Below are 17,425 nucleotides of genomic sequence, written 5' to 3'. Positions count from 1 at the left end.
CAAATATACAAATAAATTCTTTAAAAAAAAGGAAAGAAATTCAGGACTCCTGATGAGGGAAAGTACTTTAAAACGATACAGAGAAGCAAGAGTTAAAGGGCAGCTGCGCCCCGCCCGCAGAGTTTGTTTGCAGGCGTTGACGACTTGGGTGAGAATTGGCCAGTCAAGCTTGGAGCGGGACTGACCTGAAGGCCAGGCTGCGGGGTTGTGAGGAGGAGCATCCGAAGACACAGCTCCTCCGGCATGGCCACTTATGCCCTCACTGTCCTGTTGTAAAGGCAAGAAGGAAGCTCAGGGAGCATGGATGTGGTCAACTGCTTGTTCCTTCAGTGTGTCTGTGGGCCACCACTGCCCGTGGCAGCGGAGTCTGGGGTAGGTTAGAACTTGTGGAGCGTGGGGGCAGGGCATCGGCGGGGGTTTGCAGTTGCAGGTATAATCCCAGTCAAACTCTGTTCCCTGGAATGAACCCCCCTGTATTCCATAAGTACACAGACTTTGCCAAAAGAAGATTCAGTTTTAGAATACGCATCAAAGCTCAGATTTGTTTTACAAGGAATGTAAATCACTGTCTCTCCCTCCCTCTTTTGCTGGGAGTAAAGCGGACCTTTCGATTGTATATATTATTCTGTTAATTAATTTTTGCTCTTCCTAAAATATTCAGTACCACTTGGAAAGGCTGTTTTCTCCTTTTGTAGGTTCAGTGGGACTGTGTAAATAGTTCTCGGAGGAGGAGGACAGTCGGTTCTTATGAGTACCCCCTGGTGGGAACAGGAGTTGACCCTTGAGGCGTGTTAAAGAAATCCTGTGCACGTCTCCTGCCCTCTCATTTCCTGCTCTGAGCATACCTGCCTTTATCCAGCCTCCTCACTTCCTGGAGTATGTTTTGGTCTCAGAAGGATTTCCTACCTGAACAGCTAAGACCGCCTCGTGTGTCTCCTGACACCCATTTCCTTATTTTCCTATCTGCATCAGCAAGCCTTCAGGGAGGCATGCTGCCTGTTACGTAAGTGCAAAAAAAAAAAAAAAAAAAAAACCATAACAAAACCCCAAAGAACAACAAAAAAAAAACTCAAAAAAATGCACGTAGATTTGTTACCAGTTAGACTACTCCTTGCCTGTAATTTTGTCTTGCTTCTGTTTTTCTGACACCTTGTCTCTGAACCTTTTTATCACAGGGTGATAACATAAATGGCTTATTCTTGTGTGGTTAAATTGTGCCACTGAGTTTTTCATATGTAATGCAAAGAATATTAACTTTTTCATGATTTCTCATATTTTCCCAGTGATGGTATCAGAGGGAAAACCCCTTTTTTCTATCTTCTTAGGCTTACTAAGTTGGGGGGAGGGTGTGGAATTGAACTGACAAAAGACAGATGAGAAAAGACAGGTTTTCATTCATGTGGATAAGTGGGAGTTGACAGGAAAAAGTTGACTCCAGGAAGTGGTTAGAATTGGGGGCATTTATACTTTCTTACTTGGGGAAGGGGAGGTGGAGAAGGGCACTTAGGGGAAACCCAGTGATTTAGGAAAGATGAATGGGAGGTCTGATAGCTTTGTGGCCACCAGCAGCTGAGGCCAGGGATTCTCTTCTCAGCTGATAAGAGCCACATCTTCCCCGGTTGGAAGAGCGAAAATCCTATCTCAAGATAGTGGATTTATGACAACGGAGTTCTTTGGGGAGGCTCTGCTTTCAGGCAGATAAGGGAGTTCGGGGGGGGGGGGGGGGGGAGTTTATTCTTGAATACCTTGAGCTCAGAAGAGTTTCGATGGCACAGTGGTATATTCTAGACCCCTCGGTGGTGACTTGATTTTACTATGAAGTTCTTTGCAGTCAGAAGCAACACCAAGGTAAGCGGTGACTGCTAGAACTTACTAGCTTTTGAGCAGAGGTGACTTGGTACAGCGGGAACAGATATTTCAAGACCCCCATTTCCATGTCATTCTGTGTGTGGGCTGTTTGGCCCTGGGCCAGTCACCTTACTTGCCTGGGTTTTCGTTTTCCTAATTTGAAAAATGATGGCAGTGCAGTGGAGTGTCTATAAATTCCTTTCTGCTTTCTTTGCTCATCATTGATTTTTCATAGTACAGTGGGTCCTTGAACAACACAGGTTTGAACGGTGTGGGTCCACTTCCACATGGTTTTTGTTTTTTTTTTTTTTTAATAAATACTGTTCAATATGCTAAATGTCTTTTCTCTTCCATGTGATTTTCTTGATAACATTTTTTTCTTTAGCTTGCATTATTATAAAAACACCGTATATACTATGTATAGCATACCAAACACCTGTTCATTGACTATTATCTGTAAGACTTCCATCCAACAGGAGACTATTAGTACTTAAGTTTGGGGGACACTAAAAGGTAACAAGCAGTTTTTTTGACTGCACCTGGGGTCGGCAGTTCGAACCCCTGTGTTTCTCAGAAGTCAGCTGTGTATAATCTTAGGGACCACTGAGGCCATGGGATCGGAAATTACAGGAACTGTGTTTGAGCTCTTGGTTGCCACTGACTAGCAAGCAGCATGACCTGTTGGACCAGTCCTGGGGGCAGGGCTGGGCTGCCTGGGGCAGTTCTGCTGCCAGCCTCCAGGCCTGGGTGGCCTGCTCTGCCTGTCCTGCCCTCAAGTACAACTCTCCTTGTTCTTGTTCTTTTCCCCAGGCCCTGGAGTGGTTTTAGTTTTTATTTTATTTTTGAATAATAACCAGGGGGGCACCTGGGTGGCTCAGTATGTTAAGCATCTGCCTTCAGCTCAGATCATGATCCTGGCACCGAGCTCCCTGCTCAGCGGAGAGTCTGTTTATCCCTTTTTCTTTTTCTCTGCCTCTCCCCCTGCTTGTCCTTGCTCTCTCTTTCTCCCAAATAAATAAATGGAATCTTTTTTTTTAAAAAAAAAGGTATTAAAAAAAATAATAACCAAGGATGGGAGAAACCTCCTGTGGAACTAGGCAGCGGCCCTCCTCTGAGCCCAGACTTTGAGGGGTGTGCTGACATAGAGGTTATCTGCAGGCAGGGCTGAACCTGGGCATGGTTATTCCACACACGGCTTTTTAAGAGCAATAATTAACTGTGGCTGATAAGGGCTATTTCACTTATCATTGGTATAGCATTTCATCCACACAAGGACCCATTATTCCCCAGTGAATAGCTGCAGAACCAAATCCGCAGACCTTAAGTAACTGGCCTAAGGTTACGAAGCTAGCTTGTGGCCCAGGCTGACTTACACAGCAGACTGTTCATTTCCAACCTCATGGTTTTTTGCTGGTGCATTAGGTCACCTCCAAAAAAAGTATTTGAACAATTTGAAAAGTGTTTAGGACCACAGACTACCCAGCTGTGGGATTGTCTAGTCCTGAATGGTTAGTTGTTAACTTGTCCCGGGTCATAGCTAGTTAGTAGCCTGATCTAGTTCTCTGAATCCTTGTTCAGTGTTCTTCTCACCAGACCTAACTCCTTGAGTGTCTGAATCCTTGTTCAGTGCTCTTCTCACCAGACCTAACTCCTTGAGTGTCTGAATCCTTGTTCAGTGCTCTTCTCACCAGACCTAACTCCTTGAGAGTCTGGCCCTAACAGCCCAAACTTCATCTTGTTAAAGCACCTTCTGTTTTTAAAGATTATTGCAAGAAAATACCTTAGAGCGGCTTTGTAAAGCATTACATATTCATTTCCCCTTCTAGAGTCCTGTATTTCCCTGTGCTATTGTTATGTGTATTTTTTATTTTATTTTGGGTGAAACCATAGTTAAAGTACTTTCTAACAACTCACAATGGTACTGGTTTTCTTAATATCTTTTATCATAGCTCATCCTTGCTCACCACACATCACTATTTAAATTATGGTTTTAATTCAGCTTCCAGTTAAAGATGAATTGCTTATTTTAATGCACATTTCAGTTATGCCTTCCTGTAACAGAAATAACTTTTTAAAAACAAGTAAATCAAGAAGGCCATAAGGCAGGGCTGAAGACATGGGAGGGCTTGCATACAGCTTGTTCCTTTCAATACCTTCCTGGATCTGGGTGCTCACCTAACTTGTTCGCATTTGAAAAGGTTGTGACAGAGGAATCCTGGAGGCGGGACTCATCCCGGGATGAAGAAAGGACCGAGTCTCAGAGGATCACCAGGAGGAAATGGGGTTCTGGGAGAAGAGCAAGGCCTCGACCTCTCTCCGACTATGGCCAGCTGGCCAACCGGAGTCTGTCCATTCCTGAAGACTCAGTTGCTGTAGACCCCCAGAAAGAAGACACTGTGGAGGGAGACCACCTGCCCAACATGGCCTCCACGGACACTACAGACCAGAGCGACACTGCAGACCAGAGCGCTGCTGTGGGCTGCCCCAAAGGAAGCTGGAGAAGACGCCCCATCTCTGTGATAGGCGGTGTCAGCTTCTATGGGAACAGCCCGACAGAGGAAATCGAGAGTCTTCTAACCCAAGTAAGACCTGGCTGCTTCTACCAAAGCTAACAGAGCCCTCCAGCTTCCTGGCCTTTGTTCTCCTCTGTGAACTAAACAGACTGCTGCTTTTCTTTCTTCTCTCTGCTTCAAGGACAACAAACTCCCAGACTTTCTTCCTGACTCTGAAAACACTCATGAATTAACTTACCATCTGACACGCGGATGCCTTTTACTAATCTTCTGTCTTTCCTGGAGTCTCAAACAATATGTTAAACTAGTGTGCTGTTTGTTCTAAATCACCTGAGATCTTAATAAGGAGAAGGTAACAGTGCATCTCAGTGAGCTTCTTGAAAGAAGTTCTTGAATGAGAAAGTGTCCTCCAATGTTAAAAAGTAAAGATAAGAAGAAAATAAGAAAGTGGTTTTTTAGGAGCTAAGGAAATCACTTTCCTACCTTTTTTTTTAACTCTTTACATTCAAGTTGCTGCTTTACAACTACTTTATCAATAGACTAAAAATCCTTATTATTTTCCCCTTAGTATTTCAACAAGTATTTATCAGTTACCCAAAGAGCACTTTGAGGCTACAAAACATTTACATAAAGGCCCTGTTCAGGAGGAGTGTATGTTATTTGGTGAGACCCAGCCATGGTCAGGGGTTCCCAGAACAGTACGAGTGAGCACCAAGTTCCAGTTTTTGAGCTTCCTACCTGGTATCATCAATAACTCCTAAAATTCTCTTAAAAGGGAGGGGGTTAATCTATGTTACTATTGGATTTTATGTTTACATTCTCCCTGTAAAGCCCAGCCTAATGCCTTGTTTATAGCAAGCATTCAAATTCCTCTTGTTAAATTGAGTTAAATTGAATTGCATTCTGAAGGTAAAAAAAATGAAGTGGAAGAATCCCAGGAACTTTTTGTGGTATTAACATGTGCAGTACGCTAGGAAATAATTCTGAACCACAAAGCAGACTGTAATCTGTTTTAACTTGAAACACAGTATGGGGAAAATCGAAAGCACTTAGAAGTTATTTCCCTTCAGAGTGTTAAGAAGGAATGTGATAAGGTCACTTTGTACAAGTGAAGGCTCATTTAGGGAAATAGGTGGGAAAATACAAAGAAAAACTAAGGAAAGCATAAGCCAGCGTGGCCTTCAATTTGTAGAGATGGTTCACGTGGAAACATCAACAGGGCACAGAGGAGATCTGGGTAAATTTGTGGAAAGTGGAAAACCAACTCTTCTTTTTAACACGGCTCAGTTGTCATGATAGTTGAGGTAAGGAGCATTTGTCTCCCATAAATACTTACGTAGTGCCTGCACGTGGATGTGCCAGGTGGGAATGCCGGTCCAAGTCCGTCATCCAGGAACGGCTGCTTCCCCGGGAGGCTGCTGCTGGAAAACGTCTTCTTACCCTTCCGCTCCGCCCCTGTGAGAAAGCCACTTCCTAAATCTGCTTCTCCTCTTCTTGACGCTTTGCTTTGCTTTTACTGAGTGTTACTCCTGGTATATTGCTGACAAGTGACATGAAATGTGTTGCCGGGAGGTAAGAGCCCTTGAGTCGACACTGGTGGTTTAAAATCTTGGAAGAAGTCATTGCAGCCGGGCCTGGGTGCAGCCTAAAGCCCTTGCCACGATTTGGAGACAGCGTCTCTCCTGTGTGAGTGGTTTGGAGGTGACAGGGCCAAGCTGCTCAGAGCTGTGCCTGTGAAGGGCTCTGCGGGAGGTGCCACTTCCTGGCATCCCCTCACAGCGTTTTGCTTTCCTTTTGTAGCCAGCAGCCAGGCCTCCCGTGCCAGCCCACCGGGTGCTGCCCTACAAGGCGGTTTCGGCCCGTTTCCGGCCCTTCACCTTCTCCCAGAGCACCCCCATTGGGCTGGACCGCGTGGGACGCCGGCGGCAGATGCGAGCTTCCAATGGTGAGTCTCCCAGGCCCACCCTGTTCGGGGGCTCCCTTTTCCAGAAGCTGGTGTAGAGTCCTTAGTCGGACTGTTTCCTGTGAAACCCATTTGATTGGGCCCCTCTCCACTGCCTCTGGGCCAGGGCGTTTTTCCCCTGGGAGTGAGGAGGGCTCATATCAGGGGCTGCACGCGCAGGCCTCGGGGACTCGTCAGCCCTCTGGGGTGGGTACTCTGTGTCATCACGACCCCGTTTGAGAAGTTGCTCCCCTCGTGTCTGTGTACCCAAGTTCCTGTAGGTAGAGAGCTAAGAATGGAGTCGGCGCATTTGTCTGAACCTTTTGAGGCTCTTTCTGGGTGTTTGAGACTCACTGATGCCTTTTTGAACACCAGAGAAAACTTTGTCTAATACAGTAGCTACTATGCTATCACAGTACTTACCTGGTAAACACTCACTGATTTGAATTAATACCACGTTTTTGGAATGATGTTTACGTCCTTTTTTTTTTTTTTTTTTTAAATAAATGGAATTGTTTTATTTTTTAATTTTTAAAAAGATTTTTATTTATGTGAGAGAGAGAGAGTGATTACAAGCAAGGGGGAGAGGAGGAGCAAGGGAGAGGGAGAAGCAGGCTTCCTGCTGAGCAGGGAGCCCAACACGGGGCTTGATCCCAGGACCCCAAGATCATGACCTGAGCCAAAGGCAGATGCTTAACCGATTGAGCCACCCAGGCACCCCTGATGTTTACATTCTTTAAAAGGAGAATCTTCCCTTACACTGATATTCATGTTGGTGCCAGTCAGCTGGTCAGATAATGAGTGGCGTGGCCTGTTGTGCCCTGGACAAGAGTAACGAGTTAACGTTTATTGAATGTGTTGTGATGTATTAGCTCATTTGATCTTCGTAACTACCTGCCATGTTGGTATTATTGGTATTATGGTGTTGGTATTATTATCCTCGTTTTTACAGATGAAAAAGCCCAGGTATACAGAGATAGACTGCCCTAAGTCACTCACCCAGGACGGGGGCAGAAATGGGATTTGGATCTACAAATAGAACTTGTCATACCAAGTGGTTCATTTTTAACCACTGAACTGTATTGACTCTTTAAAGAAGTGCAGCAAACTCTAATGATTATAGCTCCAATGGCAGGATTTCCTGTCGTACTTCTAGAAGTGAATACCGTGCGGTGAGCACAAGAGTAAGAGCTGGGCATTAGGGAGCATGGCTGCTGCCTCAGCCATGCCACCACCTTGCTGTGTGGGTACGGTGGCATGCACTTGAGGGAGGCAACTGAATCTGTAAGAGGGGGTGAGGTTTCAACAGCCTTGATGAAGGTGGAGGGTGTCCCTTGAAGGACTGAAATTCCAGGGACAGGAGGAGAGGGAACAGGATGGGTCAAGGGAGGGAACGAACAAGGAGGTGTGGACTCCCTGGTCAGCGGAGGCATTTCTGAGGACAGGTAAAAGAGGATGATGGCTAGTGACCAGAAAGGGTGACAAGAAGCTCACAGGAATTGTTGAGAACCGTGTCCCAGGAGGGTCACACTTCGTGGGGAAAATTCAGAGCATTGGTGAATGGTGAGGAAATGCTATTACCCCCAGTTGTGTTGTGATAGTTTCTAACTCGTGTCATGTATACTGGGAGGATTTACAGTGGGACTTGCGGGTGGGGCTCGAAGAACTTTGTGAATATCTCATGCCTTTGTCAGGCCCTCAACCGAGGAGGCTGGACATCCAGGAGTCCTTGCTCCCCTCCTGAGGGAGTCACTAAATCCCATCCTTTGGATCTCAGGGTCACCTCTCTCGTCAGGTTCCTTAACCCTTCCCCTCACGGCCTCCCCATTACTTCCTCAGACCAAGCTTTCTTACGCTCTAGTCAGAGTCACTGTTCATGTTCAACTCTTTCCCACTATTAGAATTAAGTCCCAATTCCTTAAATGAGTTTATAGGCTTTTGGGCAACCCGAGTCTCACTTTGCGCCTGTTCCTCTTTTCTCCCTTCAGAGCTCTCTTTCCCATTACCTTAAGTAAGTGTTCTTCAAATTCAGAATTCAAAATTCATTCCTTTGCGTGCCCTTGGAGGCAGTGAGCAGTCATTGTCTTCCTTCTGCAAAGCCACTCAGCGCTGGGCCTCATGTTCATCCCCTCTGATCCTGTCATCCACCCCTGGTGGTGTGTTTTCAGAAAGTCATCCAAAAGGAGGAAGAAAGCTGTATGCACAAGATACTCTTCACAACATTGTGATGGCACAAAAGTCAAAGGAAAGTAAATGTTTAGTCCTAGCAGATTAGTGAGTTGGGGACCTGCGTGGGTCACTACCTCACAACAGTTTACAATATGGATCGGAAGACCCTGCAACAGCAGGAAAAGAGATGGCTACAATTTTAAAGTGAGAAGAAAAATGGAAAATAAAATCACGTGTAGTGTATGAATTTGCTAAGGCTGCTGTAACTCAGTAGCGCAAACCAGGTGGCTTACCTTACGTAGGAGACATTTGTGTCTCAGGAAGGCTGGAAGTGGGAGGAAGGCATTGTCAGGGTGGTTCCTTCCGAGCGCAGGGTCAGGGTCGCAGAGTCTCTGCCAGCCCCATCCTAGCTTGCAGTTGTCTCAGGTACCTTGCATCTTGGCCAGTAGATGTATTGCCTTCATCCCTGCTTCCCCCTTCTTGTGGCTTTCTCCCTGTCCTTGAGTTAGGGCCCACCCTAATAATCTCCTTTTAACTTGATCATCTACTAAAACCTTATTTCCTAATAGAGTTACTTTGACGGTACTGGGGGTTAGGATTTCAGCATCCATACAGGGGACGTAGTTCAACCTATTACATATACCACAATTGCAACAATACACGACATGAACACAAATGTTCAAAGATTTAACAGGAATATGTAAAAATGAAAATGGTTTGATTAGGATGGAAGGACTTGAGGTGATTTCTCTTCCAAAACCCTGTATACATACAAACAGCTGATTTCTGTGCTTTCTGTAATAGTGTTTTGTTTTGGCTTTAATGTTCTTCTGTTGAGAAGGAACAGAAATGAACTCTGACCAGTTTAAGCAAAACGGAAATTTATTGGAAGGGTGTCTGATGTCCCCAGAGTTGAAAGAATGGCTGGAGACCCCGTCTAGGAAATGGATGGCCTTCAGGGTTGTTCCTGGGAACCAAGGAGCCATGTGGAGGAAGCCAAGGGATACACGTAGTAGGAAGGCATAGGAATGAATGAAGGGCCAGCCATTCCTTGTGTCACTCAGGAGTCAAAGTCACAGGGTAGGGAAATCACCTCCTGAAGCTTAAGTGAGGTGTCTACCGCCTGGTGGCACTGGAACAGGGAGAAGGGCTGGAGGCCTCCAGAGACCCTTTGCCTTCATATTGGGAGGCAGGTACATGGTACCCTGTCACTGAGGCTGGTCACAGTGGGAAGGAAGTTATTCCCCTTAGAGGAAATCCAAGTAGTATTAGAAATAGAAATAGATTCTGGACTGGTTCTTCATTCATTCATTCATTTGTTCGTTCGTTCGAGGATATCCAAGTAGTATTAGAAATAGAAATAGATTCTGGACGTGTTCTTCATTCGTTCATTCATTCATTCATTCATTCATTCATACATTCAGTAACTACCGAGTGCTTACCACGTGCCGGGTGACAGCAGGGAACAGAACAAAGTCCTTAAATCACTTACATTCCAGTGTGGGGATAATGAATTAACAAGTGACTCTCTAACAGGGCAGGTGGTTCCATAGAGGAAAATGAAGCAGGGTGGAGGGTGTTCATTTTTTTTTCTTTAATGTCATTCTGACATGATGCACCTATTCCATGTATAATTAAGAACACTCTCACTCCTTCCCTCGTGGTAGCTGTGAGTGGTAGCTCTTTCTTCTCCCGTTCTGTTGCAGTGCCTTTTCCACTGTATACCCCAAGGGACATTTAAGCAGCACACCCTCATCGTCAAAGTGGAAGGAGGTGGGGGAGGAAAGGAAACAGAAGATAAATAAATATTATGCACATACACGTGACGCCACAAAAGGAAATGTCTCTCTCCTGCTTCTGGTTGCAAGGCCATACGTGCTCTTGCTGATTTTGCTCATCGTGTGCCCATCACACGCTCCCCCTGCGCCTGCCCAGTATCTTGCCTGGTGTGTCCTTTGCCAGCCGAGGTGGCCAGATCTGTGGAGCTGTGAGTGGCCCTGCTTGCTTTGAGTTGCCCTCATCTTTTTTCCTCTCCCTCCCTCTGTCAAAAATCAGTCAATCTATAAAAATGTGTGGGGCACCAACCGGAGCCTGCCAGGCACTGGTTTGACCATGTGGTGTAGGGCAGAGGATAAAGCCTCGCCAAGTTCACATTCTAGCATTGCATCCAGTTCAGTCAGTCAGTCAGTCAATACCTTCTCTTGGGCAGTAACAGTCACTCTGGGGAAAGTGGACGTGGGTGACGTGGTAGAGAGTGTCAGGAAGGGCACGGCAGAGGGTGACCCGGTATCCCTAAGGAGGTGAAACTGGACTGGACGCTGGAAAGATGAGCAGGAGCTGAAGATCTGAGGGAGGAGAGATCCTGTGGCAGGCACAGCAGGTGCCCAGAGTGGGGCTGGTACTCGACGTGTCTGAGGTTCAGCGAGAGGCCGGGGTGACCGGAGTTCAGGAAACAAGGGCAGGAGAAGAGGGCGTTGCAGTCCGGTGGGGAGGCTGCGGCCGGGTAGAAAGGGCATTGCAGGTCTTGGGTAGGACTCGGAGTTATTCTAAGTGAAAGGGGAAGCCATTGCCAGTGAGGGAGTGATAGGCACTGATTGAAGCTTTAGAGAGGAAGCACAGTTTAGGGGAGAAAAGCAGAGGAAGGGAGACTGACTTGGAGGTTATTGCATAAGTCCAGTTGAGAAACCGTAGTGGCACTGACCACAAAAGACAACCATGTCTGGCTTGGGTGCTCATTTTCCCAGTGCATGGGGAGGCGAAAGTGGCCAGCCTTGGTTCTGATCCAGTGGGGCCCGGCCTGTGGATTCCCGTGGAAGTCCTTCTCTCCTGGGAGAATGACAGGGCAGAGTTACTGAATAGGAAGAAAATATTTTGCAAATGTATTATTAAGTCATCAGAGGAAGTGGCCCCTGTGCTTGCCCTTTGTATTCTGGCTGTGGGTGAACATCACCTTGTCAGACACTGGTTCAGTGTGCATACCCTATCCCAGATGGCATCATAATATCAAGGTGTGTCCCCAAGCCATCTCTGTTACTTTGTTTCCATTCGGCTATGATTGCATGCTTCTGGACCATAACAGGATAATGTTTGTGACCCTCACGGGCACTGGCCTATCACCACATTCCCTCCGGTATCCCTGGGTAGTAGAAGCATGGTCCTGCGAGGTGCCGTGACAGTGTATCAGGGCTTCAGTGTTATTCCAGCAGAGGTCTGACAGGTAAGGAAAACAAATCCAGATCTAGAATAAATGTCTTTCCCACTAAGGACAGATCATATACCCCTCTATTATGAAAAGGGTCCATTGTAATCAACTCTCCACAAGGAGCTGTCTGGTTCCTTCAAGGAACCGTATCATTAACTTGGTTGAGAGGGACACCCTGTGGTTTAGCCCAGGCTTGGCATCCATTTCTGCCACCATGGCCTTTTTTTTTTCCTCCCTGAACCTACTGAGTAAGCATCAAGATGACTAGGAACAAAGATTGGCGTTCACAGAGTGGAACAGAGTGTTCGCACAATTATTAAACAACCTCTTTTGCAATCAGATTCACGTGGGATACAACTAGGCATTCACATGGGCCAGATGATTTCTCATGCTTTGAGTGTATTCTGGTATATCTAATCGTACTTCTTCCCCAAATCAGTCCATTACCTATTTTGTTCTTTCCACATTCCTCCAAGCCATTCAGCCAAGCCCTTGTCCTAACCATCTATCCACACAAGCTAAATCCCCGCTGAGGCCCTCTCTCCTCTCAGTCAGAAAGGATTAGGAAGAATTATGGCTTAGATTTTACAATGGGGGTGGGGGGGGTTGGAGGGTAGGAGGGGGTTCCCTTTGCCAGGGGCACAATTACCAGGTAAACAGTGGAAGAGCCCTTTTGGGAAGCCTGGAAGAAAGAGTTGTGACTCTGGGATACTTACCCCAAGGTCACCTGGCTTCTGCCTCATGAAGAGGCTCTACATGTGGAAACCAGCTGAGATCTGGGAGCTAGATTTGAGTCTCTGCCACCAGATTTGGAGATTTCCTACCATATGAATCAAGTAATAGGTTAGTGCAGTTGCTCATCACTTTTGTTCCTGAAGACCCTGTGCTAGGGTAAGCATAGCCTGAGATCCTGTGGGTCAACCGTTCCAGTGACTGAGCTGGCCCTGCTGCCTAGTGCAAGAGCTGTGCCCTCTTTTCCTGTGATATGGATGTCCCACCTCCATCGAGGTCCTGGACTTCGTTGTGATAGAAACATGTCTCACTGACTTCCCCACCGATTTCCCTTGCCTGCTCCCTCGCCTGCACAGATGAGCAGTACGGTGCTTGTAAAAGTCTCTAGCCCTTCCATCATCTGATTTGGGAAACACAGCCCAGGGGATGTTGAGTCCATGACAGACTAGCTCCAGCATTTCTGTCTTCTGGTTTTTGCACTGCTTCCTTCCTATGTGCCAAGAGCTGGCCCCTCCATTGCTTTAAGAGTGGGACAGTACTGAGTCCAGATCTACAGCCCATTGAAGTGCTGAGGTGACAGCCAGTTGAATGAGCCCATGTGTTGAATGCATGATCTCTGGTAGATGTCACCCAAATGGATAAATTTGGTTTAATACAAATTATATTTGGTAAATGCAGTATATGCACCTTGTTTGGATTCTGATACCAAAAAATAAAAAGATCCTTTTGAGACAGTTGGGGAAATTTGCACATGGACTGAGAATTCAGTGAAGTAATTATTGCTCATTTTGTTAGTGGGGATAATGATTGTGTAGTTATTTTTAAGTCCTTATTTGTTATGGGTACATACTAAAATGTTTTTTTTCATGAAACAATATATGTGAGTTTTGCTTTAAAAAATTCAAAAGCTGCTGAGGAAGTTTGGGGGAAAAATTGGCTTTGATAATTGTGGGTTCATCATTTGATTTCTCTACTTTTGTGTTTGTTTGAAATTTATCACAAAAGTTTTAAAAAAATAATGACAGTATGGTCCCTCCTTCCTGGTCAGGTGCTCCCCAAATCTGCAAATCAAGAAATGCCCGCAACTAAATTTTCCTCAAAATGTAGAAATTTGAACATTAGCAAACTGATTTTTGTTAAGGAATGAAGACATACTCCTTTCAGGTGGAGGTGAACTGGCCCTTCTCAGTACTCATTCCTTAGCACCTTGCTGTACTCCTTTCCAGCACTTCCTGCTTGCTTGCATTTGTTAGAGGACTGTCCTGTCTCCTTACTAGCCCCTTACAGTCTGAAGAAAGGTCACAAGGAGCAGTCCTCAGTAATATTTATTGACCAATGGGTGTGGTATTGAAATAATAGATTCGGATCAGCAATCACAATGGTACTTGCATGTGCATGCTCTTATAAAGCTGGTGATTGGGAGGCTGCCATCCTATTAAAAACCTTATTGCTTTACTGGTGATGGTGTTTGTAGCCCTTCTTTCTCCCTGGGTCTTAGCAAAGCATGCCTGCCCAGTGATAACTTTTTCTTAGGGTATTATCTTTACTGCCTTTTGCTTTCTCTTAGGAGAAGCTTATGTAGTAAATTCCAGGGCAAGTTGCTACATCACTGTCTAACCCATGCTCCTGATTTGCCCATATTTACTTTGGGTTCCAGCTTTATATCCTCCCTTACTAGTCTACGGATCAGAAGTCAAATTTGATTGCTTTCCAAAATTATTCTTCTTATGTCTGTTCATCCTTGTCTTTCTACTCATCTCACCCATCGAGTTCAGATTAGCTTGCTCATGTGACATCTTGATTATCTTAACCAGAAAGGAAACATTTCCCAGAAAGGAAAACATTCCGTTTCCTCAGCGATCACATTTCTGTGGAATCTTTATGGGCTACAAGCAAGGGGCTAAAGCATGACATTGAAGATCAGTAGATTTGGGAATGCCATTTAAAAAAATATCTGTTCGTTATATTTTTAAAAGCCTCCTTAACCATTAAGTACTATATTAGAGTATTTTTAGTAATGCCACATAAGAGAGGAGAGAACACAGGATTAGCTACAGTAATAATTAAATATGGAAAATAAAATGGTTTCCTAAGGAGACATGAAGTTGACAAGTTGACTTGATTAATTTTTTTCAAGTAAACTCTGCACTACATATGGGGCTCAAACTCATGACCCCGACATCAAGAGTCACATGCTCCTACTGAGCCAGCCAGGAACCCTGAATTGATTACACTTCTTATGGCTTTTAAAAATATTTCTAAATTACTCAAATTGTTGCTTGATTTGATTTTTAAATAGTTTTACATCTTAATTTCTTATAAATATAGTCACTTTAGGCAAGCTAGGAAAGAGAATCGAATTAAGCCAGTGTAGCCCTCTGATGACCTAGGCCAGAACTACACAGTCTACAGCAGAATGATGTAATGCTTGAAGTTGTTAACAATGGCATTGTGAAACTCTAAATCATAACCCCCATCGACATTTTTCATTAGGAAAACAACCAAAGAATACAGCCCTTAAAGGCATGATGTATACAATGAACATCTTTGTTTTTTAAATTCCAGTTAACATATAGTGTTACATTAGTTTCAGGTGTACAATCTAGTGATTCAACAATTCCATTCTTTACTCAGTGCTCATCATGGTAAGCGTACATCTAATCCCCTTCACCTGTTTTACCCATCCCCTACCTACCATCTCTCTGCTAACTGTCAGTTTGTTCTTTCCAGTGAAGAGTCATTTTTTGGTTTGTCTCTTTTTTCCTTTGTTCATTTTATTTCTTAAATTCCACATATGAGTGACATCATGTGGTATTTGTCTATCTCTGACTGATTTATTTCAGTCAGCATTTTACCTTCTAGATCCATCTGTATTGTTGCAAATGGCAAGATTTTGTTCTTTTTCATGACTGATACTCCATTGTATGTGTGTATGTGTATGTATATACACATCTTCTTTATCTAATCATATACCAGTGGACACTTGGCGCTGCTTCCATAATTTGGCTTTTGTAAATAATGCTACAGTAAACGTAGGGGTGTACATATCCTTTCAAATTACTGTTTTCATATTCCTTGTATAAATACCCCGTAGTGCAATAACTGGATCATATGGTAGTTTTTTTAACGTTTTGAGGAACCTCTATACTGTTTTCTACAGTGGCTACATCCCTTTCTGTTCCCACCAACAGTGCATTAGCGTTCCTTTTTCTCCACATCTTTACCAATACAAGTGTATAAAAAAATCTTGATTTTTTTTTTTGACAGAATGACCCAAATTATACCCTGGCCAAACTGTCTGAGCACATTAGAGCTGGCTAATGATTGGTGGAGGGAGGAGGTACAGTTAACCCTTGAATAATGTGGGGTTTAGGGGCATGCCCCCCCACACCCTATACAATCCAAAATCTGTGTGTACTTTTTGCTCCCTCAGACCTTTACTACTAATAGCTTACTGTTGACCAGAAGCCTTCTTGATAACATAAGCAGTTGATTAATACATATTTGTTTTGTTATATGTATTATTATAGATTATTTTATTATTATTAATAATTATTATCATATGTATTCGTACAATAAAGTAAGCTAGACAAAAGAACATGTTACTAGGAAAACCATAAAGAGAAAATGCATTTACAATGCTGCACTGTATTTATTGAAAAAAAAAATGTGTGTATTAGTGGAGCTGCGCAGCTAAAACGCATGTTGCCCAAGAGTCAGACCTCTCTTGAAAACCTGCTCCATGGGATAAAAACTCCTAGTTCTGGTGTCAGTAGGAAAGCAAGTAAAAAATAGTACAGACCAAACTCAAACTGATCATGGGTCCTACGGGGAACTACCGCTAGAATACAAAGGTAAGTGAGGAATAAGATAAGGTAGAAATTTCCAAAATAAGTGACTTAGTGATAAGAAACCCAGCTTACTGCATTTTAGTTTTGTTACGGAATAAATTGAGGACTTTTTGAGAGAAACAGTCAACCCTGAAGAGGGTGATGGCAATGGTGTCTACCACCGAATAAGCCCCGGCTTGTTGCTGTTCTTCCGTGGCGCAGGCCATGTGGAGATGCTGGTGGAGACCTTGTCAGGCCAGGAGACGCAAAGGAGAGCATGTCCTAGTTAGCGCATTACAGGCTTAGTTACTGTCTTTTGGGGTGGACCCCACTGGCCATCCCAGTGTGGTCAAACATCTGCTAACTGCTCATAGGCACTGGCCTCTGCCCAGGGCCTTAAGGCTGGGTTCAGCCCCCTCTGTGGTTTCTCCTCGCAGCGGTGGGTGCTTTTCCTCCACGAGTAGCCCCAGAAGGCTTGGGGTGCCCAGTAGGCGATCTGGTGGGGTGAACCCTGTGGCAACACCGGAAGTTCTCCTTGCTGAATCGCTGATCCTGTGAAAGGCTCAAATAGAAAGGATGGGGTGTGGTTGCCTCTTGGGGGAGCCGAGTGGGGGCTCTTCTGAAGCTGAGGTCAGTGTGCAGCGGCGCCTGCACCCGGGTGGATCCATCCCGGGACTCCGGGGGCTGGAGAGGCGCCCCCCCCCCCCACCGCCCGCGTGGCCTGGCGGTGCACGCAGGCGCTGCCCCCGCATCCCGCCCCCGCATCCCACCCCGCAACGGCCACCCGCAGGACGGCGCCCAGGCCTTGCTTGCTTGCGCCTGTGCTATGTTTCCTACACACATGTAAGGTTGGTTTGTCTAACGGAAAGAAGTGTACTAAGGCATGGACGGCTGCCTTGACAGCCTGGTGGTTTTGAAGTACAGTTGGGGATTACTGCTCAGGGGTGACATTGTCTCCGTGTCTTCAACTTCTGTATCTTCAATTTGATTTTGTACTGAAATATTTTGCTCAGAAACGGGAAAGATTTCCTTAGGTGTACTTACCTACTTTTCCCCATTGAGGAGCTGGTATTGGTTGTAAAACAAGTTTATTCAGCCTTATACAGTTGATACCACCATTATTATTGGCAAGTGATAGAAGATGTCATTAGGACATAATCAAAAACTGATATTTCAGGAAATGCCCAAG

General features: G+C 45.0%; 1 protein-coding gene across 11 annotated transcripts in view; it reads left to right on the top strand.

Moving 5' to 3' along the window:
- The window catches only part of SPATA13 (spermatogenesis associated 13), a 342,569-nt gene that overhangs the window by 281,408 nt on the left and 43,736 nt on the right, over nucleotides 1-17,425 (top strand). For 8 of the 11 annotated variants that reach the window (XR_014303092.1, XR_014303093.1, XM_082700184.1 and 5 more), the window contains 2 exons: nucleotides 4,047-4,430; nucleotides 6,162-6,306. Coding sequence is in view for 8 of the 11 variants with exons in the window: in XM_082700184.1 (XP_082556310.1) it covers nucleotides 4,047-4,430; nucleotides 6,162-6,306 (529 nt within the window). In the remaining 3 variants the exon portion in view is untranslated. Of the gene's footprint in view, nucleotides 1-4,046; nucleotides 4,431-5,812; nucleotides 5,934-6,161; nucleotides 6,307-17,425 lie in introns of those variants that run through there. The other 3 variants (XM_082700181.1, XR_014303094.1, XM_082700186.1) reach the window with 3 other exon arrangements.

The sequence above is a fragment of the Mustela nivalis genome, assembly GCF_964662115.1.
Source record: "Mustela nivalis genome assembly, chromosome: 15".
In the NCBI taxonomy this organism is placed as follows: domain Eukaryota; kingdom Metazoa; phylum Chordata; class Mammalia; order Carnivora; family Mustelidae; genus Mustela; species Mustela nivalis.
Note: the sequence above shows the minus strand (reverse complement) of the source record. Positions and strands in the feature narration are given on the sequence as shown.